A 27,088-nucleotide genomic window follows, 5' to 3' on the forward strand; every position below is an offset into this window, starting at 1 on the left:
ACTGCTCTCTCTCTCTCTCTCTCTCTCTCTCTCACACACTTTTCTTGTAATAAATAATAAATAATAACTACTAATAATCTTGATTTTCTACAAGCCACTCGATTTTTTGTCTACGTGCATTAAAAAAATTACTGCATCTTCGTTTTCTCCGTCTTTCTTGGAGAAAAACAGGTGTACTTCGATCCCACCCACCGCTGAATTATATTTTGCGAATTAAGACAAACAACAACACCCATCATAAACCCAACTCATTTCTTTTCTGATTCATCACAATTTTCCTTCAAATTCGTAGATTTTATTAATTACAACAATGGCCCAGGCTGTTTTTCAATCCTCGTATCTCTCTCGCTCCGATTTCTCCAAGAATTCATCTAAATCTTCCATTGTAAGCTCTCTTTCCTCTCCCTCTCTCTCTCTCTCTTTTTTATGTTGGTTTTTCTTTTTGTGATTGTTTCTTGATTTTATTTTTTTGGTGTAATTTCTGGAAGATCTTCGGCTCCCAGTTGAGATCGCCGACAATGGAGAAAACCCAGTTGAGAACTTTGGATTCGGTCAAGTAAGTGGTTCAAAATTCCAGCTGATCTTGTGTCCCTGTGTTTCATTTATGTAACGATCAAAGATGTTTGTGTAGTGATTTTTGTTGCATTGTATTCATGGTGTTTGATGAAATGTCTGTGTTACAAGATTCTACTTCGCATGTGTTGCAATCTTGAAATTGACATGTAGGACACTCGAATTCGAGTTCTGTTTTATTTACTACAGAGTTCGTAGAATTCGTTTACGAAACTGATGATCAATAGGTTGAATTCAGTCGTTCGGTGCGTAATTAAACTGCAGCTATAAATGCTCGTTCAAAAACTAGAGAGTTCCTTCGCCCGATAGACAGAAAAACTAATTAAGTAAATAAAATCTTATTCGAATCCCTAATTCTTGCACATCGGGTTTCTAATTACATTGTTTGATGGTGGTTTATAGGACCCTACTTACTTTTTAAGATTAAAGACTTCCATTCCAACACTCAAGGTTGATCCAGAGAGATAAGCATGCTTATTTTAATTTTTTTTTTGTTTTTAAATAAACAGTACACGCTTCTCGATGAATTTGCGTAATTATACTGATATTGATACATTCTCTCTTACATGTTGTGCGCTTGCCCCCTGTAATGGATACAGAACAAAATCAACTGTACGATTAAAGGCTGTAATGGAGTCTCCAGGCCTAACTCAAGAGGTCGTAGAAAACGAGCCTAAAGTCGGTGGGGTGACTAACGAGGCTGCCAATCATTTCAAGGAGTTGAAGCATAGGTTTCTCGGTTTCAAAAAGGATAAATACTTGTAAGAATTTTTGTAAGTTTGTCTGATTTAATAGTATTATTAAGCGAAGACGAGCCTTTGTTTATACATTTTTCGGATTGTTTAGGAGCAACTTAGAACGCTACCAACAGCTTTCCGAGGCCCAATACCCAAAGGTAATTTTATTTTGGTATTTTTTTTTTTATTTATTATATTTTTTTTAATATTTCTAAGTCTCGATCATGATTAGTAGAAATTTTGAGAAATTTGACATTTCTAAAGTACAGTTTATGGTGATTGCATGTGCTGACTCGAGAGTTTGTCCCTCGAGTGTACTAGGATTTCAACCAGGGGAAGCCTTTGTGGTTCGAAACGTGGCCAATTTAGTGCCCCCACACGAGGTATATTACTTAAAAACCGCAGCTCGGGTTGTAATGAAATTTGAAACATATGATTTTTGTACATCACACCATCGTGTTCCGTTGATGCAGAATGGACCTACGGAAACAAATGCTGCTCTCGAGTTTGCTGTAAATTCTCTTGAAGTAAGCATATTTTCTTGTCGAAAGTTAAAAAAGAAGTTCCTCATTATGTCAATCTCGCGAACTCGTCTTTTCGTTTTTACTTAATACAGAGAGCTACACGGAACAAATGTTTTCTTTTTTCGATACACTTTTTTTTCGATTTAGCAGTATATGTAAATATATGTAATATATATTTGTGCAGGTCGAAAATATACTCGTCGTTGGCCACAGCTGCTGTGGAGGAATCAAAGCCTTGATGAGCTTGCAAGATGAAGTGATTTCAAGGTTTGATTAAATATATATATATATATATATGTGTGTGTGTGTGTGTGTCTCACTACGGTATTTATATTTTTCAGTAGCTTCATAAGAAGCTGGGTGGTTGTTGGAAGCCCCGCGAAGTCGAAAACGAAAGCTGCTGCTTCAAACCTCAACTTTGATCAGCAGTGCAAGCACTGTGAAAAGGTTTGTTCGCAGTGTGTGTGTGTGTGTTTCTATCACATAAATTATTACGTAAATTCAAAAAAAAAAAAAAAAGGAACCTAGGACGAAGTGTTGATCTCGTTCTCGTTGTTGCAGGAATCGATTAACAGGTCATTGATGAACTTACTGAGTTATCCATGGATCGAAGAACGTGTTGTGCGCGGGAAGCTTTCGATCCATGGTGGCTACTACGACTTCATCGATTGTACGTTCGAGAAATGGACCCTCGATTACAAGGGTACTACCATGCACGGCGATAGCGAATGCTCCATTAAAAACCGGGAATTTTGGACCTGAAAACTTCGCTTTTTTCGTTAAATTTGTCTTCTGTATGTTGAAAACAATTTGTATTATTACAAAGCTTCCGTCGTGTTGTGTAGTTTGTGCCGTCGTACGTTCACTTCGATTCTTGAAATAAATGTGTGATTGTAGTTTATAATTTTTCATATGGTTAACCGATGTCGAGCGGTGTTTGCAGTAAATTCGACACTCGAATTAAATACAGAAGTTTCATTACATTGTATGAATTAAGATTTTCCTTGTCCGGAAAAAATGTTTCATTCTAATCTAGTTTCTTTGTTCTTAGCCATGATTGTTGTTCACGATCCGGAATTTACGCATTCGCCCCCCTGATAATAATAATATTCCAAATTTCGGTTTCCCCGAGTTTGCACCACCAGCCCCGGAAATTCCATTTCTGCCCCCCGTGGACTAATTTACCACCAGTGACCGAATTTCCCGAGCCCGAGTTACGGCCGGACCCCACTAGACCCTCAATTGCCACCTGGCAACGACGAGGGCGACGATCTTCCGGAAAACCCTGTGCCGTTCAGGAACTGATCAAATTGGTAAAACAGTAAGAGTGACAAAACAATGTATACTTGAAAAAAAAATTGTATCTCAAATAATATGATCGAATCTCGATGAATATCGTCTACTTTCAGATCGAAAATTTGTGCAGAAAAAAAAAAGAAAAGAAATTAATTAAAATAAATTGAAAAAAAAAAAAAAAATTGTTGTCTAGCTAGCTTGCTGTTTTGACATTGGCATATATCTACAGAACCAACTTATTAATTACTTCCCCAACTACCACCCCTTAATGCTTTATTCTCCTCAACCGCCATTCCGTTCGATTATTTTCCGTTTTCCAAATTATCTGTCACTTTAAAATTCCAATAATGCCTTATTTTTCTTCCTGTTTTACCCTTATTAATCTGACTGTATCAGACATTAATGCTTTCTTACCGACATTTTTTCAACGACAAAGGTTATTTTAGTTTTTCTTACGCGCGTGTACAAAACTCAAACGACAGATCGATATTATGACATAGTGGGAGTACCGGTTGTTGGCTTTTAAGACAAACAACCAACTTTAATTCTTGTGTGCAGCTGCAGCTTATCTCTACTGTAATAACTTCTTCTGTTTCTTGATATACAGTTATGGAGTGAGTGGCCAACCACCCTATGAACGGTAGTCTTAAATTATCGGAGCTGGAAGAAGTTGTAAAATTAAATGCCACATTGCATTATTAAAAAAAAAAATTGTAAAATCTTTTACTATAAATTCTTACCGCAACTACTATTATTCGAGTACCCTTTTTCGTCCAAGTTTCTTACAACAATGTCTTCTTCTTGTTCTTTCAAGTTTACAGTCTCACTCATTGTGATTGCACTGTCAATCCAGGGCCTGGAGAAAACCTCAGCGGCGTCGGTTGGTAGCCGTAAAATGCTGACGTTCGGTGGACTTCCGAATTTGCCCTTCCCTTCGGTGACTCCCACTTTGCCACAGCTTCCACCATTCACATTGCCTGGAACTGGAGGACTCCCTGGAGGAATCACTGGTGGAATCCCTGGAGGAATCCCTGGTGGAATCCCTGGAGGAATCCCTGGAGGAATCCCTGGAGGAATCCCTTCTTTCCCTGGATTAACACCTCCACCATTTTTCACCAGGCCTTGATAAACTTTGTTTATTTAATTTCTCTCTCTTTGTAGTGTGTGTGTGTGTGTGAGACTATTAGTAGTTATATTATGTTGTGGTTGTTGTTTTTCGGTTAATTAATTAATTTTCCATTGATGTATAGGGAGTAGAGTATGTGTGTGTATCTTTGATGTTTTCTGTAGAAAAAAAAAAAAAAAAGAGGGTTTGTTTAATTTGTTAATCAATTAATTAGTTTTCACTTTTTTAAAGTGTTCTTTGTCATGTTTTCTAAGTTAATTTGTGGGTTTTGTATTTTTCGTGTTGTTTGCGAGACATCGTACGATAGTATAGATGTTTATGCGGTACATCTATATATATAACGAGTTGTAGGTTTTTTCATTCTAAAAAAAAAACGGGCGTAATATATTGAAAATGTTAAGAAGAACTTGATAATAATTTCTATTATAAAGATTTCTGGTATTGATTTTTTTCTTCTTTCGTAATTATTTTGAATGAAACAGAACACTGTCGATTTGAATGTAAACATTTTAAGGTGAATTGCGAAAAAAGTCGCTTATGTTCTTTTAATTGTAAAGAACAAAATCCAAAATAATGCAAATTGCTCGTATCTTCTTGAAATACTGTGTAATTTTTTTTTAATGTTTGAGTTCAACTAACATTTAAACACTTATATAATAAAAAAAAATCATTTTAACCATTGACTTATCAAACAAACCTAAACGTTCAGGACAAACACCCATCTTAACACATTGAGTTATATATTCAACATTCAACGTGCAACGCTTAATTATGTCAAATGTAACCTTAAATCTTCTATAAGAGGAAATACTTATGACTATTGACTTATTAAAGATCCTATTTTCATCTTGAATTGTATATTGAGCAACTTATACAATCCTCCTTTAATATTAGTTCAAGAGGGCATGTTTACAGATTTGACAGTGCTGAAAATGACAATTCAGAATGAGGCACCAAATTCTGAGGGTTCTATCATAGTATGTCGGCGTTCAAAGTTCGTGTGGCAGAATTAACTGCGTTTGATGATGTGTGCAACGTCAAGGAAGTGAAAAACTTTATGTATCTTGTGAGTGATGTAAAGTCGTGGTTCCGTATTCTATTGAAAACTTATGGAAAAATCAAACTAGAAAGAAGAGAACACATTTTTTTTTTCCTCCAAAATTGAACAAGAAAATTAACAAGTGGATTTTGATTTGAATTTTTGTATGTTAAATTATTTTCGAATTAATTAAATTTTTTTTTTTATAATATATAGATGTGGACAAAAAAAAAAAGAAAAAGAAAAAGAAAAGCCCGTTTAATGAAACAAAACGGCCCAATGACTAACTACTAAAGAAAAGCCCATTATGTTGGCCCGACCCGGACCGACCCGAACCCGAACCCGAATTTTTCTTATAAAAGGGGAGGAACTCATGAATACAGAGATGGAGAAGACGAAGAAATAAGAAATTAAAAGAGGAAAGAGGAAACGAAAATAAAAAAATTGAAGAAAAAGAAGAGCGAGGAGGAAGGATATATGGCTCTGTGGGCCGATGGAACAGGTGAGAGTTCCTCAGCCGTATCCGCCGCCGCCGACGAGGAAATGACCGTCGGTACGTGCAGATTTCTTAACCCCCAAAAAACGAGATTAGGGTTTCTTCACTGAGAGAGGAATTCTTTTTTTTTTTTTGTCCTCTCTCCAGTGCTACTATCATGGTTTCCTGTTGCTTAGCTTTAGGTTCTTCTCACGTGTTTGAAATTCTTTTTTTATTTTTTTTTTCATGCGGCAAACTACTGGAAATTATTAATTTTTGAATTGGCAGATGATGAGGATGAGTACGATGAGGCTGAAGGGGGCAACCGCCTCCTTGGTTTCATGTTTGGGAACGTCGATGATTCTGGTGATCTTGATGTTGATTATCTTGATGAGGTGTGCTTCTATTATTTCTGCCATCTTTTTTATTTTATTTAATTTTATTACCAATTTACAGAGTCGAAGGAATGATGAAGAGGAATATTGATTTCATTAAATTCACCGTCTTCTTGTTTCCGATTTGCGTGTGTAAAGAGTGGGATTTGACAGGGGGTAGTTTGCATGAAGTAAACATTAACTTCACATTAATAATGTTCATATAAAGAGAAACCCCAATACCACTTAGGGTAAACTGGGGTGGCAAGCTCGATTTTTTAGTTAATACAAGCTTGATGTCTAGCATGAGTTGGCTTTGGATATTGGAATTTTGATTCGACAGTATGATTTAAATGCCGAAGAATGAAAACTAATAGCATTAAAAAATTAGCCATCCGAGTTATTAACTATGAATATATCGACCCTTAGTGAAAACAAAATGGATTTTGTGAGCATTTAGGTGTAATTGAAGATTGCTAACCCTGTCTTAATCCAATTAGCAAAAATATATATTGCAGACCAAGAACTTGAAAAATGGAAAATCTTATCATAGGGTGCAGTAAAAGGATGAAGCAAATAAGTGATGCACCCTTTACAAGTATTCTTTACACAAATCAAGTTCATTAAAAATTTAGGTGCGCACTTCTGCTCGCAGAGATCTTTAGTTTCTTGTAAATATAAATATCAGATGAGACTTGGTTCGGTATCATATTATGCTTACTTCGGAAGTTTCCATTTGAGGGTTCAACGCCAAAAGTCAGTTTGAGCTTATTGACAGTTCTAGTTTCGTGCATGTGAAGTATTTGAACTACTGGGTATGTTTTAGTTGATATACATTGGAATGACATTGTCCTATTTTAGTTATGTATTTTGAGTTGTAAAGAAAATCATTCTTTGAAGCTAATCAAAATTTTTCTTTTTCTTTTTTATGCATAAGAGCATGTTGACAGAAGTTAGAGTATAGTGACTTCTGGATAAATTTGCTTTACATTTGTCATTAATTGAATACCTATGCTGCCTGGTTTTAGGGGAGTTGATTATCATCATTTAGTGCCATGGACCATGTTGTTCCTTGTGCTCAGATTTACAGCATTTCTTTTCTATTTCTGTTCTGTAGATTCAGTTTTCCAAACAATATATTATTAGTGAGCTCTCATGGCAAATTACTATATCCTCATCTCTTAGCTTCCTCATGCACTGCTCATAAAATAATCCAAAATTGACACCCACGTGGACTATTATACCATAGTTTGCATCTAGGAGCATATAATAATTTTGATAATATGAAAAATTAAAATAGCTGCTGAACCTCATATAGAATTCTAGGATCAAGAAATATTTTGTTCGAGTCGGCACTTCTCATCAGTTGTCTTTAGAGAGTTCTCTTTTCCTATCAGGAAATGAATAGTTTTTAGATTTCAATTACCCTATATGGAAAGAATGTTCTTAGGACTACGATTTAAGTTTGAATACTGAGATATTTAGGTTGCGGTATGGATATTCGAGTTTCTTATCTACTAATAATGAGTAGGCAGATCTGGCACTGGATTTCTATGAACCACTGGGTTACTAAATGGCAGCTTCCACTTTCAGACCCTATTTTGATTTTTACGTGCAATTAGGTCTTGAAAATCGGCAACTAGTCTTAGATACCTTTTTGTTTATCCTTTCTCCCTGGCTTGTTGATTTTTTTTTTTCATGACCAAATGCATGCTAAACAGTGAATCTTCTTTTCAGGACGCAAAGGAGCATCTTGCTGCATTGGCTGACAAGCTTGGTCTATCCCTGAAAGATATAAATGTACGGATATCTCATACACATCACAACCATGGTTGTAAATTCTAGAGCAGACATTAGTTGACAGACAGTTGTTAGTTGTTGTGCTCTGATGATTATTTCTCTAATGGTTTTTTTCTTTCAAGTTTCAGCTCTCTGTAAAATCACCAACTACACCATCCGATGCTACAGATCAAGGTGATGATGTATTCCAAGGAACACTAACTCATAAACTTATCGAATTTCAGTTAGTATGTATTCCTTTTCTATGAAGTGGGCCTGCTTTGTGTTAGAAATAATCATGATTTTGTTTATTGGTTTTTATTCTGAAGCAGGTCTTAGTAGTATTAGCAATCTTTAAATGCTATATTGCTACCTGCCTTTGCCGATATCAATTAATAGGGTAAATTACAAACACCCCCTTGAGGTATGGTCAAATTACAAAAACCCCCCTCTTGTTTGGATAATTACATCTACCCTCCTCAACTATGATTTTTTCTTAGACCTCCACCTTTATGGTGCCAAATTCAACATAGTTATCTAGATTCCGTGAAATGTGCTCTAGTTTGTACTCTTTTTGTGTAAAAAATACAGTTTCCGATGCACCACAAACTGATATATACAAGCTAAAAATCACATATTATGGTCATCTTGCTTCATAATGTAGAGTTTGAATGCGAAAAACGGGTTCAAAAGTGATAATATTCCATATAATCTCGGAGATTCCACTAAATTTGATGAGTTGAGGGGGTGGTTGTAATTATCCAAACAAGAGGGGTGTTTTTGTAATTTGGCCATACCTAGGGGGGGTGTTTGTAATTTACCCTAATTAATACCTTGTTGCTAATGGACTAGTATTATCCTGGTTGTTAGAGTAATGATACATGTGCTTTCTTTGCAAGGGCTTATGCCAACCTCCCAAAAATTCCACGGAATAAGATTTTTTTAATCTTGCTTTGCAAAGTTCTTGACCCATAAGGCGAAGAAACCAAATTAAAATCTATGTAGACCCTATATTATTAGACACTGAGATGATGATACCTTACTCCAAAGACCAAGAAGTAATGTTTATTTGATCCATCAGTTGAGAAGTTCTATTGACATAAGGTGCACATAAGAGAGGCTGATCACTGTATGGTGTATATTGTGTTGTGGCCAATTTTTATAACCACCTTAATTAGTTCCGTGATATCTTTGAGGGATGAGGAATTGTAGCAGCTTTAAAGTATCAGTTGATGTGGTACTAAGCAACAATTTTGAAACTGGATCGGACTGGTTTTTTTTTTTTTTTTTAACCGGGAAAGGGCACTAGGTCCATCACAGTTACGAATATAAAACCGGATCTCGTTCATTGTTTGAAACTATCGAGAACTGATAGAAACCGATAAAACCGGAACTAGCTGTAACCACTTAATTTGCTGGTTATCATTTCGAAAAAAATAGCAAAATAGAAGAGAGAAATGCAAACCAACAGATAGTAGGACTATATATTGTACTTCTTCCCCTTTTTGTAAAATAGGGCAGGTAGTGCAGCTATGGCTGCTGCCAGGAGAGGGACCGGAACCTTTTGGATGTTTGAAACAATCAAAGTTTAGAACTTAAATATTTAAAAAATATTTTGATTGGTGTTTGATTAATTTATATTTTGATGTAAAGAAATAAAAAGTACAATAATTAGTGTATTATGTTATTGTTTTATATTATACAATACAAAATGTATCTGGTTGGTCCGTTCGCTCAACTCTAACCTGTTTGGTTGCTGCCTGGTTTTAAAAACAAAGGTACTAAAGTAATAAATTAATAAACTGTATGTAGCCACACTCTTTAGTCTAATATGTTGTAGAAGTTCTGAAATATCTATACTATTCATTCAGTCTGCTGACAATTGTTGCACATGCTTTTGTTTTTAGCTTTATTAAAGTTCTTAGCAATGAGATGGTGTGTTGGTTTAAAACCTTCAAATTTGTAAAATGGCCTAGAAACTCCAGATATGAAGTAAAAGAGAGTAAATAACAAGATTTGCTAATCTGTCTTAACTAACTCTGAAGTTATAATACACACTTTATAGATGCTGAATCCATCATAAGCATTTTACCTTGTACGGACATAAAAGTGATGGATTATTATTCATAGTGGGATCTCATTTTAGCTTATACATTTTATAGTATATTCACTTTTGCAATCTTCATGTCAGTTCACGTGTTCTATGGTCTTGTAACTAGATTCAGTTAAAGCAAGAGATTATATTAGCACCAGTTGCCATTTTAAAACATCATTCTTTTCCTGTTTCTGTGCTTTAACCCAATATTTAGAAGTTGAAATTAATGTTGAGTTTACTATAGCATATACAGACTTGTGTTTTTCTACCTATTCATTTGCCATTTGTACCCAATTCTGCTAGTCTACAATACATTCTTTCCTCATTGTCTATGTAGTCCTAATTAAATATTTTTTTATCCCTTCTTCTTTTTCATGCACACCAGATTATGGCAAGAAGGCAGAAAATGCTGTTGATTATGAAGACATAGATGAGCAATATGAAGGACCGGAGGTTCAAACAGCTACGGAGGAGGATTTTTTATTGCCAAAAAGGGATTTTTTTTCCAAAGAAGTTTCAGTGACTTCGTTAGAAAATACGAACTCTGTGTTTGATGATGAAAACTATGACGAAGAAGATGATGATTTGGAAAAGCAAAACCTGTCAGGAGAAGGCAACTTTGAAACTCAGCGGTTTTCTCCGTCAGGTTTAACTTTACTTCAGAAGCCTATTACATCTGTTGTACTTTCTCTCATGTTTGTTGTTTTATTTGATAATCATGTTCCTTGCCCTTTTTTAGTATATAATTTTTTTTTAAATCTCAAATCTATAACTTAATATGTGTAAGTCATTAATGCCCATTTAGTCAAGTGTACCCCTCCATTGAGTACTGGTTTTATTCATATTTCAATCCAAAACTCATGATTCTTTCTCTGTCTCTCTTTTTTGTGTGTGTGTTATTTCAGTTGTTAATATGAATACAATTTTTTGTTCCCGCGCAGTTTCTTCTACTTACTGTGTTATAGATGTCCTTAAAATTCCTTTTTGTGTATTCATATCTTCATTTAGTTTCATTATTTACTCTGTGCTTTTATTTCACATTATCCTTGTTGCTTGTCACCTGTATTTATCTATTCAGTTCTTGAAATGAACTATAGTACTATTGATGAGAAGCAAAGTGCTCTGATTAGGACATCTTATAGGTCTTGTTTTATATAATGCTAAAGGTGCACCAGTCCTAGGTTGGATTTGTTGACTGAGTGAGTACAGAACGATTATTGCTAAATGGTGATTGGTTCTGAGGAATTATATCTCGGATATAGAGGGGGTGTTGAAATGTTTGGGTTTTGAACTTGCAAAATGTAGCTAATGCTGATACTTGTTGTGGAGATAATTTTACATGATATGGTCATTGAAAAGCTAGTAGTATAAGAACGACGATTTGATAAGCTAATTAGAAGGAAGAATATGAAAGCAGTGGTATAACTGAAAAGGACAACGGCTTAGTGGGTAGAGAATCGAAGAAAATTAATGTTGTTCTCTTTTTCTTTAAACCATGGAGAATAGTAAAATTGATATAAATTATAAATTAAAATACTAGCCCACCGGCCAAAATGTATTCTACTGTTTTCACCACTATGAGCCCATCAATTTCGTATAACATGCCATATCTAAAATCATATTGACTTGATGAAAGGTATACCCTGTCATCTTTAGTTCTCTGTTTGAAACACCGAGTCCCTCTGTGGTAGCGTAACACTTCCAATTTCCGTCGGTTCCGATCCGTAAAGTTCCAATTTTGGAACAACTTTTTTCATTCCATTTTCCGAAATTCCGATTTCCGAATTTTCCGTATTTTTTTGGATCGGAATTATATATATTGGAATTTCCGATTTCTGATTCGAATTAGTTTCCAAAACATTAAATCCAAAACTTGCGGTTATTTTCTGAAAATTACACTTATAAGTAATGTATATTATATGATATCATTTATTTTACTTGGTGTAAAATAAATTAAATATTTAATTATATTTTACTTTATGAGCCATTTTGGAGAGTCATTCTTTTATTTGCTATCAAAATGGGATTTTTTAAAAATGAACTGAAACTTAGTTCTTTTTGCGTATGCAGAAAGCTATAGCGATCAGAGAGTTTTTATCGAAGTGTGTGTTCTTACTTTTTGAAATTTATGAATGTTTCTAAAAATTTCCGTACTTTTTGAAATCATAAAACTAATGTGATTTCCGAAATTCCAAAAAATTCCTAACTTTTGGAATCAGAATGAATTTTTATTTTAGATTCCAAAAAATTTGGAATTGGAATTGGAGTTGGAATTGGAATTGGAATTGATTTTGTACTTCCGAAAAAAATTTGAAAATTTCCGAAAAGGACAATTCCGATCTGCTCCGTCCGACTTTCACCCCTAATCATATCGGTGGTCGCATAACTTCGGTTGTTCTCTTATCTATTATAAAAATAATTACTCCAATGGCTCAGATGCTTAGTGCTCATTATCATGCAATCCAGCCATTTCATATTTATTTAGTTGAGTGAGGAACAGTGGTTTAGATTTCTAAAATTTTGGTACAAATTACAGATGAGAACATTGAAGTTAGTAATCAGTTCATGGATGCGTGCGCAAAGTGCGCTCAGTTTGAATGCCAATTCCTTTCTCTAGTTTTATGATCGTAAAATGTGGATAAAATGTGGTTTTTCCTCAGCTTGACCTGTCAGCAGACGTTAGAGAAGCTGTAGAATCTTACAATCACCAGCTAGATGGATAAAATAACAAAAGATACTTCAGGAACAATAATAGAAAACCTAAAAATGAAGGTAGTGAAACCTGTTTTATCACTGGATTTGGAACATGAAACAATAGAGGTAGGTGTACTTGGAGCTTTAAAAATTTATATTCTGGATTATAGAAATTTATCAGGAATTCTATGTATCAGTGAATACTTAATATTTGTGTTTCTAATATACATTTCTTACCTTCTTTTGATAGGTGAGCAGAATAACATTCATGAAGTACTTACTGAAGAGGAAAGTCTTGCAGAAGATGTTCATACACTCCTAGATTCCGAGGAGGTTTGTTGTGTTTTTTGTAGGCTGTTTTATTATAATTTTATTTAAGCACACAATTTTGTCTGTCAACTTTTTCATCAAAACACCTCAATGTCATCTTATAAGACATAGGAAGTGAGATTGGGAATATACTGTTCCATAGCAGTTCATTCGCTTTGCCCAATGGTTTTGGATTTTATGGTATTTGACCTACACATGATTTAGCAGGATGATTCAATTGATTCTGAAGACTCAATGGATGGTGATATGTCTTCACTGCTTCCTGTTCTCTATGTAGAGGATGGGAAGGCAATCCTACGATTTTCTGAAATTTTTGGTGTTCGTGAGCCCTTAAGGAAAGCGGGAAAAAGAGATTGCCGATATATAGTACCTAAAGGTGTGTATTGTTTTGTTCCACTGTACTGGATCTTTTTCACAAGTTTTGATAGACTTTGTAATGATTAAGAATAAAAAAATAACATGTGTGTTCAAATGTATTATTATCTTGTAAACGTTTAGCATTTTGGTACACATGTTCCATTTGAGTCTGCCAAATATTGCAGTAAGTTTGTTATATGCATTTACTTTCTGAATGGGCATATTTTCTTTCCATTTTGCTAGAGAAATACAAGTCCATGGATGCGTCCGACATCGTTGAGGAAGACGAAGAAAAATTTATGAAAACCCATTGCCAAGATTTTTCCTGGATGAGACCGTTTCATAAAAAAAATGATATTTTCATGTCGAGTTTTGAAGGCGACTCGGTGAAATCTGGAACTGTTTGGGAATCAGAAAAGATGTCTTTGGGTGTTGATGTCAATAAGAAGGATTCCTGTGGTTCTGCTGAACCATTGAAAGATGACCTCTCAGTATCTAATTTTGCAGAATGGAGCTCTTCTTTCTCCACCAAATTTTATCCTCTTGACCAGGAAGATTGGGATGATAGAATTGTTTGGAACAATTCTCCATCTTCGACGGATAATTTTGTGGAGAGTTGTGAGCTGTCTGGACCTGATTCTGACACAGTTCCTGATAAGGATATGGATACGATAGCTGAAGTACAAACACCCGTGCCAGAAATCCAAAGTGAACCTCATTATAAGGATCGCACATCATTTCTGAATAGATCTTCTATTTCTGTGGAGCCTTTTGACGCAGACGGATATTCCGAGTTGACTAACCTTACCACCTCTGATAACAGAATTCATCCCCAACTCCTAAGGCTAGAGTCTCAAGTAGATAAACAGAATACAAACTCTGGAGGTGTAAATGATGTTGCTACTGAAGCTAAACTTTGTAGTGATGCTATAAGACGTTTTAGTGAGCTCACCTTACTAAATAGAGAGGTAGTGGAAGGATCTTGGTTGGATAATATTGTGTGGGAGGCCCATCAGTCTATTGTGAAACCAAAGCTAATTCTTGATCTCCAAGACGAGCAGATGCTTTTTGAACTTTCAGATGCGAAGGATGCTAAAGATCTGCAGCTTCACGCGGGAGCAATGATTATAGCACGTTCCTTCCATCCCGGCGGTGGTGATTCGGTCGAGCTACATAATCATGGAATTGTACCAGCTGGACGGTTCAATATTTCTAATGACAAATTCTATTCAAACAGAAAATCCTCTCAGCAGCGATCTCATTCCAAAAAGCGGACTGTCCATGGACTCAAAGTTTTGCATTCAGTGCCTGCACTTAAGCTGCAGACGGTGAAAGCTAAGCTAAGCAAGTACGGACTCTCTTTAACTTTTATTTCTTGCCTTCCCCTTAATGGTTAATGAGATATAGCTGCAGACGTTAAATTCATATTACTTTAGGTTGGTAAGAGGTCATTTTATGTCGGTTTTTTGTGGAGTGTTGAGTAAGGGTTGAAGTGCCTGCCTAGTGTAGGTATATTATTCTGATGCATTTGCTTACCAGATGCTTAGCTTGAGTTCTTTATGTATCTTAAAAAATGACTTGCTTTATAACTTATTATTTTTGCTAGTTATTTATGCCTTCAATTTTTTCCCCGCATCGTTAACCAATCTTCTTTCGTCTTTACGTTTCTGCTCGTTGTGAAGCAATTGCTTTTTTGCAGCAAAGATCTTGCTAATTTTCATCGGCCAAAAGCTTTATGGTATCCACATGATATTGAGGTGCCACTTAAGGAGCAGGGGAAATTAGCCACGCAGGGACCAATGAAAATCATTATGAAGAGTTTGGGGGGCAAAGGAAGTAAACTTCATGTGGATGCCGAAGAAACCATCGCCTCTGTGAAGGCTAAAGCTTCAAAAAAGCTAGGTAGGTTGTTTCTATTAATCCTGATGTCTACTTTCTTTTTGTTTCAAAAGAATATGTTTTTTTAGACACAATTAGTACGTAGATGACGTACGCTACTTTATTTATTTGACAGATTCTAGTACGTCTTTTTGTATGTAGATTTTAAACTATCTGAGCCAGTTAAGATATTTTTTTCTGGGAGGGAGCTTGAAGACAACAAATCCCTTGCTGAACAAAATGTTCACTCAAACTCAGTCTTGCACCTGATTCGCACAAAAATATATATGTTGCCCCGAGCACAAAAGCTTCCTGGGGAGAACAAGTCATTGCGTCCTCCTGGGGCGTTTAAGAAAAAAACTGACCTTTCAGTAAAAGATGGACATGTTTTCTTAATGGAGTAAGTTATCACAATATTTTGTCATTGGTTTTATGAATTTTGAACTTATTCACCTGTTTTGAGCCTAAGTTATTATTAATATCCGATTCCATTTTGTGTTTTTATTATATATGATGGAAAATGCAGCAGTGAAAAATATTCAAAGGGCACCAATTATTTCTGTCAAAACAACAAAAAGTGTCGGTGTCTGGAAGTGCATAAGAGGCACTGTAACCGAAAGCCTGATGTAATGTTGTGACCCTGAGAGAAAATCATAATATGAATCGTTCCACTGTATGAACTGTGTGAAATGGGTGGTAGTTTACTTATTTAGAGATTAATTATATAACTTCTAATACTCATTTGTTATAGGCCAATTCCCAAATATGCTTTTTGTTTGAGCCTTCTTCTTTCGGATAAGTTTTTCCTTTTTTTTACAAATTATTTCTACTAGACTGTTGCAGCTTATCGACTTTGTTGTAAATTATAAAATGCAGGTACTGTGAGGAAAGACCATTACTTCTGGGTAATGCTGGAATGGGTGCAAGACTGTGTACATACTATCAAAAATCTGCACCAGGTGATCAAATGGGTAACTTACTACGAAATGGAAACAATGGCTTTGGGAGTGTCGTGAATCTTGATCCTGCTGACAAATCTCCTTTTCTTGGAGATATAAAACCTGGTTCCAGCCAATCATGCCTTGAAACTAACATGTATAGAGCACCCATATTTCAACATAAAGTCGCATCGACTGATTATTTACTGGTTAGGTCTTCAAAGGGTAAGCTGTCCATCAGGCGCATTGACAGGATTGATACTGTTGGACAACAGGTGTGCCGACATTCTTACTATACCTTTTCTTTTGAGTTTTCAATGTTCTTGTTTAATCTGTCTGAGCTGTGAGCTTTCTCATCATTTTTTGTTTGGTTTTCCATTGAAATTTTCCATCGTATGAGTGTTGCGATGCATAAAGACCTCTTGTGTTCACACCCTCGGAAAAATCTTAATTTTTTTGTAGTTGTCAGATAGGATTAAATGGGAGGATCATTTTGATTTTTTATGCGATGCTTTCAGTCCCTTTTGTATTCCTATGCCCAGTGGCAGTTATTAGTTTTGTGAACCCCATTTTCTAGATTTTTGGGTGAGTTTTAGAAAACTGAAGATCGTATATAGTTTAAGTTGGAAATCATGCGTATGGCATGTGCTTTGTCAAACATGCTAGCTTTGAAACTCCAAAATTATCCCTGAGGTAGATTAATGCCATCATTTCTGATCAATTGTTGGTTTCTTCTGTCTTTGTTAGAAATATAAGTGAAGAACCAAGATTTTTCTTATCTGCATTCTAACGAACTTTCTAAGAATTGACTGAGTCATCATTGTAATGTATCAATATTTAGGATATTGTTTATCTAGTTATTGATATTCTGAACGTGCCTATGTGTTTTGGTGCTTTACTTGCTTACATTGAATAAGAAAAACTACCTGGACAGTTTGTTTTGTTCATTTACTGCCCAGGCCTAGGGATGTTTTCGTTCAAATTTACTGAGAGAAGTATGAGGTTCCTTTGAAAGTAGACTGCTTTGGATGGATTTTAGTTTAATATGATTTCTGGTTACCATCTAAATGACTAAACTCATTAAAAGCTCCTAGCATTCGTTGTAAAGGTTTGATCACAATATCACAATCTACATGACTGCACATATATTATTAATTCATTTATTTATGCATATAGGGCTATATAGGTTTTCTGTTTGACATAAGTTGGCCAGAAATTTAGTTTTTCATCTTTTGATAATATTAGGTCCATATGTGATTTTTTTTGGGGATTAATTAATGTGTTCTATTTGAGTGCAGAATATAATGTAGGCTGTATATGTTTTCTGTTTTTGTTTAAAAAAAAGTTGGGCCTTGTAACAGGGCCTTACAACACACGTTGTTATAAGTTTTAGACCTTTCAGGTGGAAAGAAGGTTCTTAGTCAAGGAATAGGCGAGGCTTCCTTAATTCAAATTGAATTGGGTATGATGGACAAAAGATAAAGTTAAGGCTCTATTAAGTCAATGCAGCAAATTTTATTAGGTTGTACCATGAGAGTTTATGTAGCAAATTTCTCAGCTTTGCTCATGGATATTGGACTAGGGGATTTTATTTATTTAAGTTGGACCTTTCTATAGGTGTACAGTGCCAGTTTAGTCTCTGTTACCTTCCATCGTTGAAACCAAATGTCTCGAATGTTCATGCCGCTTTCTTATGGTTATTCTGGTATTTGAAGATAAATGTCTTGGAAATATGCTACCTTAAATAATGCAATGGCTAATCCGATGTAGATATTCCTCAACATGCACTCTAAAGTATCTTTAAATGGATTTGTTGGATCTCTCTTTTTTGTTTGTTTGTTTTTTTTTTTTAAATTTTTTATAATTACACTATGATTGGCCAATGCTAGGACATCAAGATTTTTGATGTTGTGAGTTCCTTATTTCTTCTACCATTGTTATCCATAGGAGCCTCACATGGAGGTAATGTCTCCTGGTTCCAAAGCTGTTCAGATCTACATCATGCACAGGGTGTTGGTATACATGTATCGAGAGTTTCATGCTTCTAAAAAACGTGGTTTGCGCCCTTCCGTACGCGTGGACGAGTTGTTCTCACAGTTTCCTAGCTTGTCTGAAGCATTTCTTCGGAAACGGCTGAAAAGTTGTGCAGATTTGCAGGTATTGCATTCTGTTATTAATTTCCCCTGGCCCTAATACCCTCTTTCGCCCTCGGGGTACGAGACACATATAATGGTCACATTCAGCAAACTGAAAAAAGAGGAAATAACATGAACAATTGTACTAAGAATGTAGAAAACTTTCATCTAGACAAATGAAAGGAAAAACCGTGAAAAATGTGTTTTAAGTCTGGCATTTATATTTTGTAATAATTTTCTTATTCTTGTTAATTTCTAAATGTTAAAATGAACCTTGTTTCTTGCATGTGCCACTAGAGAGGTCCGAATGGACATCTTCTTTGGGTTATGAAGCGCAATTTTCAGATTCCTTTAGAGGAAGAACTAAGAAGGATGGTGACGCCTGAAAATGTGAGTACTTGCATAAACTTATCCTTTCTCCTCATTTTGAAGTTTGAAATAAATGCTGTACGGACAGATTTTCGTGATTGTTTTTTGATTTTTATAATCTCTTAGAATTACAGTATGACAACTTCAAATAGATAAGTCTTTGGCTTTAAAATCTAGCAAAAGTAAGGGATGACCAACAACATACCCCTTAAAAGTCAATATACCAGTATGCATTTCTATATGTTTCTTCATATATTTTGGACTATGTTATGTTATACAGTAGTTTGGAAATTCTAAGAACAGCCTCTGTAAATTAAAGAATAGTCGAAAATTTAGCAGTTGATTGTTTAATACCCATACATTTAACATCTTTTATTTTTTGATACCCATAAATTGGTGAAGTGGGAATGAAGTAGTAGTAAAGCGTATTATATAGTTATGTCAAGTGTGTTCCGATGTCTCAATTTTTATCAACAAAGGAAATAGTAATGATTTCATCTGCGGCTCTCCTAGGGTCCGCATCTGTCATCCCTGGGGTTGAGGAACCAAAAATTCGTTTGGCAACCCTTCCCTGGTTTTCGCAAATCATTTTAGCATTAGATTTAGTACTTATTCATCTATAGTTTTGTAAAGGAGAACTACACAAAGGTAAGCTGTTCTACCTACAATTTATGGACTGTTTATTTAAGAATGATAGCTGGGAGTTGGTGACGATAAATATTTAAGTTAATAGACATCAATTTTCCAAGTATCATGACCCATAGCTAGTTCGTGAGTGGCAATAAAGAGTTCCTTCCACAAACTGCTAACCGAAGGATATGTCTAATATCCCAAAAAGTAAAGGAAGGATATGCCTAATATTTATATCAGTGATTTACAATGGCCTAAGATTGTCTTTCTTACAGTTTTCCCCTTTTGCCTTAGGTCTGTGCCTATGAGAGCATGCAAGCTGGCCAATACAGGCTCAAAAGATTGGGAATTACAAGGCTGATAAATCCTTCAGGCCTTTCATCTGCAATGAATCAGCTTCCAGATGAAGCAATTGCTTTAGCTGCTGCATCACATATTGAGAGGGAGCTGCAGATAACACCATGGAACTTGAGTAGTAATTTTGTTTCCTGCACAAACCAGGCAAGCAATTTACCTTTCTCAGAATCCCCTGCAACATTGTGGACTCGTATATGGCAGTGTGTATCCTTACTTTACATGTATTTTTTTAAATTGCTTTACGAGTCAGAAGCATTCTGGCATATATTAACTTTAAACATATATTCTGTTAGATATATGTATCCTGAATAAAGAATAATATATTCTATAAGATAGTATGGAATTCTGAATGATGTTTCACATGAATTTAAAAAACATACATAAACATCCCTGGAATGCAGCCAACTGGATGTAGTAAATTGGTGTGTATGTGTTTGATTTTCCTATCTTTCCCGGGAAATTTGTTTATATGTATAGAATGCCAAACAATTCATCTTGGGTTAGTGTCTTAATGATAACAGGCAAGTCTCATGTTATATTTCAATTTCCGTATGCGGCTAACTAATTCCGGGTAAAGCTTATTTTAATCTGAAATTTTGGCTTCGGGTCGACCAAAAATATATTAAAGCATAAGCTACATTATTCACTTTAAATGGAAGCCATCAATTAAGTACTGCATATTCCTGTTTTCTAAAAATTAAAATTGGATGATCAATATGATCTCTTTTCTCCTTTTAACTGTCTACCGTTGGTGAAAAGTTGTAACTTTCATAAGAAAGTATGTGAGAAGATAATTCCAATGTAAGTTGGATCCTTGTGTATAAAATGAAGTCATTTTTTATGGTTCCTGTAGTGACATTGAAGTCAGTGAATCAAATCTACTTTTGTTGCTGTTGTAACATTATCCGTATTGCTGCGATCGGTGTTAGATGCATCATATATTGCTTAATTTACTTTCTGTTTTGAGCATTGTGACTATTTCGTGTAGAGTAGTCTTACATTGTAGTTTGTGGTCTCTTTATATTCAGGATAGAGAAAATATTGAGCGTTTGGAAATAACGGGTGTTGGAGACCCTTCGGGAAGGGGCCTGGGTTTCAGTTATGTCCGTGCAACTCCGAAGGCCCCAGTCTCAAATGCAGTAGTGAAAAAGAAAGCTGTTGTTGGTAAAGGGTCTACTGTGACTGGAACTGATGCTGATCTACGCAGATTGAGCATGGAAGCTGCGAGAGAGGTGTGTTGGTTTTGTGTCAGGAGTCTTTTATACATTGGAATTACTGTATTCTGTTTTAGTATTTGAAATGTTGTAAGATGTTGGTTTTCGCTATTGTCTTGTTCTCTGTCTTGATTGCTTTTCTTTGTCGATTGATGCTTATGTCTATTCTTAGTCGGACCATCACATTTTTGGATATTATTCCTGTTCCTTGTTTCTTGCATCATTATTCATTTTCGAATCTTGATAAGCATTTTTGCCTTTCTTTTGCTGGTTAACCGTCTGAAGAGAAAAAAAAAAACTTTAGGTCATGTTTTACATGAGTTGGGTGTTGGGGGGGGGGTTTGGCTGAGGCAACTATGAAACGTAGAACATGGAGTTTAGGATTGAATGTATTTAATTAATAGTTCAATGGCATAAGAGTTCATTGCAGTGCTTTAGTTCTGTCCTAGTTTATCTTGACTCGGCATTAGAAGTATCATCCATACATAACGAATTGTTGTGGTGTATTCACATCATAATATATGAATAGTAAGAACTAGAATGATTGTACCTAACTAATACTGCACCTGCAAGGTTTTAATGTCATGTTATCAGAGACCTATCAGGAATTTCAATGGGTTAATTGGATTCTAGAAGACAGTCACGGAGAGATACTGTTTCTTTGGTTCGATGGCAATAGTTTACCCATGGTGCACCCTAGTTTCTCAATCTTTTACTTAGTCAGGCGCCTTGTGAATTGAATCTGTTAACTTGTATGAGTTATTGGGATCCTCGTAGTTCGACAAGGTTAGGGCGTCTGTCCCACTGATGGGCACAGAGAACCTCACTTTTCATTAATGTTGTAGCATTTTCAAAGTATCTGTTTTAGGTCCATTCCGAATGCATCAAACAAACATGAAAAACCATCAAATGACTCTGCGGACTCCTTAAAACCTCATTCAGTACACATTTTGCTAATTTACATTTTCATACATCTGTAGAAATATATATTGTTTTTATGGATTATGCTTATGAGGTCTTATTGTGTTTACATGTAGCTTCTCCTGAAATTCAACGTCTCAGAAGAGCAGATTGCAAAGCTAACTCGATGGCACCGAATTGCTTTGATTCGTAAGCTGTCAAGTGAACAAGCTGCATCAGGTGTCAAGGTTGATCCAACAACAGTCAGCAAGTTTGCTCGTGGACAACGTATGTCTTTCTTGCAACTGCAGCAGCAGACTAGAGAAAAATGTCAAGAAATATGGGATCGACAAGCTCAAAGTCTATGTTCTGGTGATGGGGAAGAAAATGAGAGTGAATCAGAAGCGAACAGTGACTTGGATTCATTTGCTGGCGACTTGGAAAATCTTCTGGATGCAGAAGAATTTGAAGAGGGCGAAGAGGATAACTATGACTCTAAACATGAGACTGTTGATGGTGTCAGGGGACTGAAAATGAGAAGACACCCATTGCAAACTCAAGCAGAAGAAGAAATTGAAGACGAGGAAGCAGAAGCAGCGGAATTATGCAGGATGCTCATGGATGGTACAAAGTTTTTATATGTATGGAGTTCAAAGTTACAAGCTTTACATTTTCCCAACATTGAAAGATTTTCTTATGGCGTGGTTTCTAATATATATGCTGAACTAATCTTACAAAGCATGGGGGAGCATGTTTCGTTCATTTTGATTTTTTTTTATCTTTCTGAAAACTGTGTCATATGAATGGTACCCTTGTATTATTTATGCACTGCATGCTATTGACTCTGTTCTCTGAATAATACTTTAGGTCAGTAGTGTTCCATTTTTCTTAGGAAAAGCAAGAGGTCTGTTAGATGTAACATAGAGAATGGGTGAACATGGTGTTGTTTTTAATCTTTAGAGATATTTTTTGGGGTTCAGTTAACCTTTCTGCTTCATATGATTTTTTGCATTTTAATTTTAGTATTCCAATCTTCTATATACGTGGATATATAGTTTGTATGACTCTTCTCAATCTGACTATATAATGATTCTCCAGTAGATGATGAAGCTGATCGAAAAAAGAAGAAGACAAGACCAGTGGTCGAGAAAGATGGGTTGCCCTTTAAGTCAAAGTTCGGTCCGGAAAATGCGGACGGAATTAAGAAAAACAATGCAGTTTCTAAGAGAATCATGCAACCTGAGGTATCCTTTGTATTGACCGAGAGAATTACCAAAGGTCAAAATGAGGTCCGTACTTGTTTGATATTCAGGTCTAATCTTGTATGCATCTAGCATTGACCTCGACAATACTATTTTTCATTAATTCTGAAAGTGCTGTTAATTCTGAAAGTGCTGATCATGATCTTCATAATTTTTAATCCTTTGGTGCAGGGGGAGAGCTTGTCTGCTAAGAAGCATCTTCAAGGGAGCTTAAAAGCCAAGAAAAAGAATGAAACTGAACAAATGGGGATACTAAACAAGAAAGTTAAAATTTTGGCGGATGGGATAAATGTAAGTTTGCCTCCCAAACTTTGATATATGATCAGTTAGCCTCATTATATGATGTTAGCACTGTACAGGATATGTTTGTGAATATACATGCTGCATGCTAATTTAATTTGTTACATACTGTTTGTCTTGTAACTTTAGTTGGATATTTATTGGATGTCTAAAATTTAGTAACATAAGCAGTTTTCAGATATCCGTCAAGCTTCTGTCATTTTCGTTTTGGTTGGTGATAGTGTGAGGGTCTCAGAGCTGCTTTAATTTGAGTTACCCATATCTATTTACATCTGATTTATTTAAAAAAAATTGAATCTTGGTACTGAGAGTACCACTTAGGATGTGAAATTTTTATTGCCAGGGGCAGTACAAAGCAAATTTTGACATCTGCTGCTATGAAAACAGGTGATCAAGGAAAAGAAATCAGCAAGAGATAGTTTTGTCTGTGGGGCGTGCGGTCAGGTATGCATCAATTTAGAGAGCAGTAATGTTTGCGTCAAAATGCTTAAAAGTTGATCAAATTTTTTCCACTTAATACCTCAGCTTGGTCATATGAGGACCAACAAGAACTGCCCCAAGTACGGAGATGATTCTGACGCACGATTAGAAAGCATAGATCTTGAGAAGTCATCAGGCAGGCCTAGCTTTGCAGATCAAGCAGAGCAGAGTCAGCAGAAACCTTTTATGAAGAAGCTCATACCGAAAAACGGGACAAAGTTTGCTGCATCAGAAGCACCAGAAGATGACAAACCTACTTTTAAGGCAAAAGTTCTTAAGGTCAAATGTGGTGCAACCGACAAAATTCCAGATAAACAAACACCCACTACTTCACAGAGCTCTGACAGACCAATAATGTCAGATGCCGAAATAGGAAACAAGTCTGTTGTTAAAGTCAATAAAATTATTTTTTCAAACAAGATGAAACCCGAAGATGTGCTGGTTGAAACTCCTAAGCCCTCCATTGTAATAAAGCCACCAGTGGAGGCTGATAGAGACCAGCCTCGCAAGAAAATTATAATTAAACAACCAAAAGAAATTGTGAATTTGGATGAAAATAGCCAGGACGGAAGTTTTGGCTTTGACTACAGGAAAACAAAGAAAATAGCTGAGCTGTCAAGTTTTGATAAGCGTCAGGAACATGAAAGCAGACACTTCTATGAAGAGTCATCAAGAATGAGAGATCCAGAGGGTAGCCAATCGTGGATAGAAGAGAAAAGGAGAGCTGCTGAGCGACAACAAGCAGAAAGAAACAGGAGGGTAGAAAAAATGAGATTGGTTGAGGAGCAGCCAGCATATGAGTTGCTAAGATATGAAGTAGCTATTCGTAGAGAAAGAGAAGAAGAAGAACGTAAAAAAGCACATGCAAAGAAGAAAATGAAGAGAAAGGCTGAAGTAAAGGATGATTACTTGGATGATATTCCTCCTAGAAGAAATGATAGAAAGATAGCAGATAGAGAAAGAAAGGTGCCGAGGAGGGCAGAAATCGAAACCCCTGCTACAAAGCGTCGAAGAGGAGGAGAGGTAACTCGTTTTTAATTATATAATCATTCCTTCAAACAGTGAGTCTTATTTCAACCCAACTAGTTGAGTTTCATCCTTCCAATTTCTCTACAGCCTGGATCAAGTCCTCCACATTTTATCTCCTGCATGCATGATGTGGAATATAGGAGACAAATGAATATAGATATTGTTGGATTTATCGATGCGTTCATTGTTCTAATGAAATTATAGTTTCAAGTGTTCTATAAAATCTCTGTTTTTAGGCTCAACCTTCACTGTTCGTTGTCATCCTTCATAGTCAACCATATTTTTGCGCACGTGCATCTTTTTTTTTTATTTGGTTTTTTTCAGGTGGATAACAAACTTACGGGAAACAAAATGTCAAACTGCAGGTTGGTTTAGCAAACATCTTGGAAAGCATTGTGGAGAGTCTTAGGGGAAGGAAAGAAATATCCTTCCTATTTCTAAAGCCAGTCTCGAAAAAGGAGGCTCCCGACTATCTGAACATAATCAGTCATCCAATGGATTTGTCCACAATCAGGGATAAGACAAGGAGAATGGAGTACAAGAGCCGTGATGAATTTAGGCATGACGTGTATCAGATTGTATACAATGCCCACAAATACAACGACAGGAAAAATCCAGGTATTCCTCCACTCGCGGATCAACTTCTCGAGCTCTGTGACTTTTTATTACTCGAGTATGATGCACAGCTAACGGAAGCTGAAGCTGGGATTGAATAAAAAAAATGATATCTCGATAGGTTAGATTTCTTTCACTTAGCCCCCTTCTCAATTTTTTTTATAGCAGAAATGGCCAATAAATAGCTTCTCTTTTTTCCTTCTTCCAATTGGATTGGCCATTATTAATCAAGTGTTAGTTTTTGTAGCACACACGCACCGTCGGTCCCCGGCTTTGTTATAGGTGTGCTACATGTTGTCTAAAGCGTATTTATAGGAGGAAAAAAAAAGATGTATATTAATATGTACATAGATCAGTGTTGAAAGTATAGGATGAAAAAAGACCATGTTGTATGAATATGTACTCACTTCACCTGAAAAGTGTTCTTCACTTTCTCTTTTTCTCATCATTTATTTATTTTGTGAACAATTTCGTGAGGGAGAGACCGGGTCATCTTTATATTCGGGGATGGTTTTCTTCCTTCAGTCGTTTAATTAATAATTCGAGCTCTCTTTTATTTCGTCTTTTAGCTGGTTATAGATATGTTTTTGTATTTGTAGTAGAAGTAACATCTAACAATTATGACGATTGGACGATTGGATCGGATTTGGTTGTTTTGAAAAAAAAATGATTTTTTTGGATCTCTAAAAATCGGAAATCGGAATTTTGGAAACTGAGCTACAAAATATAGTTCCAAAGAGGTTATCGGATATTACTCTTCACATAAATACCCACACACACTCACACACATAAATACACACACACACACACACACTCTCAAGAGGGAGCAATAAAATCAAGACTGCGGCGGCTATATGCAATATTAATTCCACTTGTGCAAGATCAAATTAAAGAAAGATTTCAAAAGATTTCATTTTATTAAGATGAAATGACAAATATACCCATAAATTAAATTGGCTTTTGTTTGCTCATGCAAGACTAAATAACAAATAATAAAAAAATATGAAATAATTAAATTTCGACATTAAGGTGTCGAATATATGTCCATAAATTTGACACCTTAATGTCGAAATTTAGTATATTTGGACTAATTTGCTAACAGTTAAATTTCGACACTAAGGTGTCGATTTTGTACTAAAAATGTCGATTTTTGCATATAAAATTCGACATGTACATGTCGACTGCGTCTGCGCGGGATTTTTTTTTGGAAAAACGATATTCTAGCTAAAAAAAACACATAAATGTATACTTTCTTGGGTTTTTCCACCGTAGTATTTTCTATTTTGATGTCTTATGGCTCCATACTTGCCATCTTTGTAAGATTTGTTGAGTTTTGATGATTTTGAAGGTTTAGGTTTTGTGTGTTTATAGATGAGGAAAGAGAAATGTTTTGTTGGAGAAGATGAGAGTTGGTCTTGTGGTTTTGTGATAGAGTTTTTTTTTTTTTTTTTTTTTGAGTTTTGGTATTGCATATTTATAATTTTCTATTTTTTTAACAAGTAAGACTATTATAGTATTTATACATTGAAAAATTTAATTTGATCTTGCACAAGTGGAATTGATCTTGCATATAGCCGCAACC

At 35.6% G+C, this 27,088-nt stretch overlaps 2 protein-coding genes across 6 annotated transcripts; both read left to right on the top strand.

Moving 5' to 3' along the window:
* Positions 1–32: 32 nt before the first annotated feature.
* Positions 33–2,884, top strand: BCA5 (beta carbonic anhydrase 5). Of its 4 annotated transcripts, none has more exons than XM_088824394.1 (10): positions 92–385; positions 489–556; positions 976–1,023; positions 1,173–1,334; positions 1,420–1,468; positions 1,580–1,693; positions 1,784–1,837; positions 2,019–2,101; positions 2,179–2,281; positions 2,396–2,884. In XM_088824394.1, the coding sequence occupies exons 4-10, from the start codon at positions 1,204–1,206 to the stop codon at positions 2,594–2,596; spliced, it is 735 nt and encodes a 244-aa protein (XP_088680520.1). In that variant the 5' UTR covers positions 92–385; positions 489–556; positions 976–1,023; positions 1,173–1,203; the 3' UTR covers positions 2,597–2,884. The 4 variants fall into 4 exon arrangements, with proteins under 4 accessions (XP_012828469.1, XP_012828470.1, XP_088680520.1 ...); XM_088824386.1 differs by having other exon boundaries at positions 136–385; positions 2,176–2,281; XM_012973015.2 differs by lacking the exon at positions 976–1,023 and having other exon boundaries at positions 33–385; positions 2,176–2,281.
* Positions 2,885–5,633: 2,749 nt separating this feature from the next.
* HAF01 (HAC13 protein (HAC13)) lies at positions 5,634–25,951 on the top strand. 2 transcript variants are annotated; one of them, XM_088824403.1, is made up of 21 exons: positions 5,634–5,848; positions 6,059–6,165; positions 7,882–7,944; positions 8,073–8,118; positions 10,404–10,664; positions 12,963–13,045; positions 13,250–13,418; positions 13,643–14,747; positions 15,099–15,301; positions 15,440–15,677; positions 16,154–16,490; positions 18,163–18,372; positions 18,648–18,740; positions 19,644–19,850; positions 20,735–20,938; positions 21,958–22,444; positions 22,919–23,109; positions 23,254–23,373; positions 23,770–23,826; positions 23,908–24,885; positions 25,257–25,951. In XM_088824403.1, exons 1-21 carry the CDS (start codon positions 5,773–5,775, stop codon positions 25,605–25,607), a joined length of 5,586 nt encoding a protein of 1,861 aa, XP_088680529.1. In that variant the 5' UTR covers positions 5,634–5,772; the 3' UTR covers positions 25,608–25,951. The 2 variants fall into 2 exon arrangements, with proteins under 2 accessions (XP_088680529.1, XP_088680533.1); XM_088824407.1 differs by having other exon boundaries at positions 22,922–23,109.
* Positions 25,952–27,088: the final 1,137 nt, after the last annotated feature.

The sequence above is a fragment of the Erythranthe guttata genome, chromosome 2, assembly GCF_056151865.1.
Source record: "Erythranthe guttata isolate IM_541 chromosome 2, IM_541, whole genome shotgun sequence".
NCBI lineage: Eukaryota > Viridiplantae > Streptophyta > Magnoliopsida > Lamiales > Phrymaceae > Erythranthe > Erythranthe guttata.

Bases quoted from the DNA above. Each gene is read 5' to 3' on its own strand.
- HAF01 (XM_088824403.1), top strand. From the start codon at position 5,773: ATGGCTCTGTGGGCCGATGGAACAGGTGAGAGTTCCTCAGCCGTATCC. The intron at 15,302-15,439 runs GTAGGTTGTTTC...TTTTGTATGTAG, and splicing joins TAAAGCTTCAAAAAAGCTAG to ATTTTAAACTATCTGAGCCA. The intron at 23,110-23,253 runs GTCCGTACTTGT...CCTTTGGTGCAG, and splicing joins TTACCAAAGGTCAAAATGAG to GGGGAGAGCTTGTCTGCTAA.
- BCA5 (XM_012973015.2), top strand. From the start codon at position 311: ATGGCCCAGGCTGTTTTTCAATCCTCGTATCTCTCTCGCTCCGATTTC. The intron at 1,469-1,579 runs GTAATTTTATTT...TCTAAAGTACAG, and splicing joins CCGAGGCCCAATACCCAAAG to TTTATGGTGATTGCATGTGC. The intron at 2,282-2,395 runs GTTTGTTCGCAG...TCGTTGTTGCAG, and splicing joins AGTGCAAGCACTGTGAAAAG to GAATCGATTAACAGGTCATT.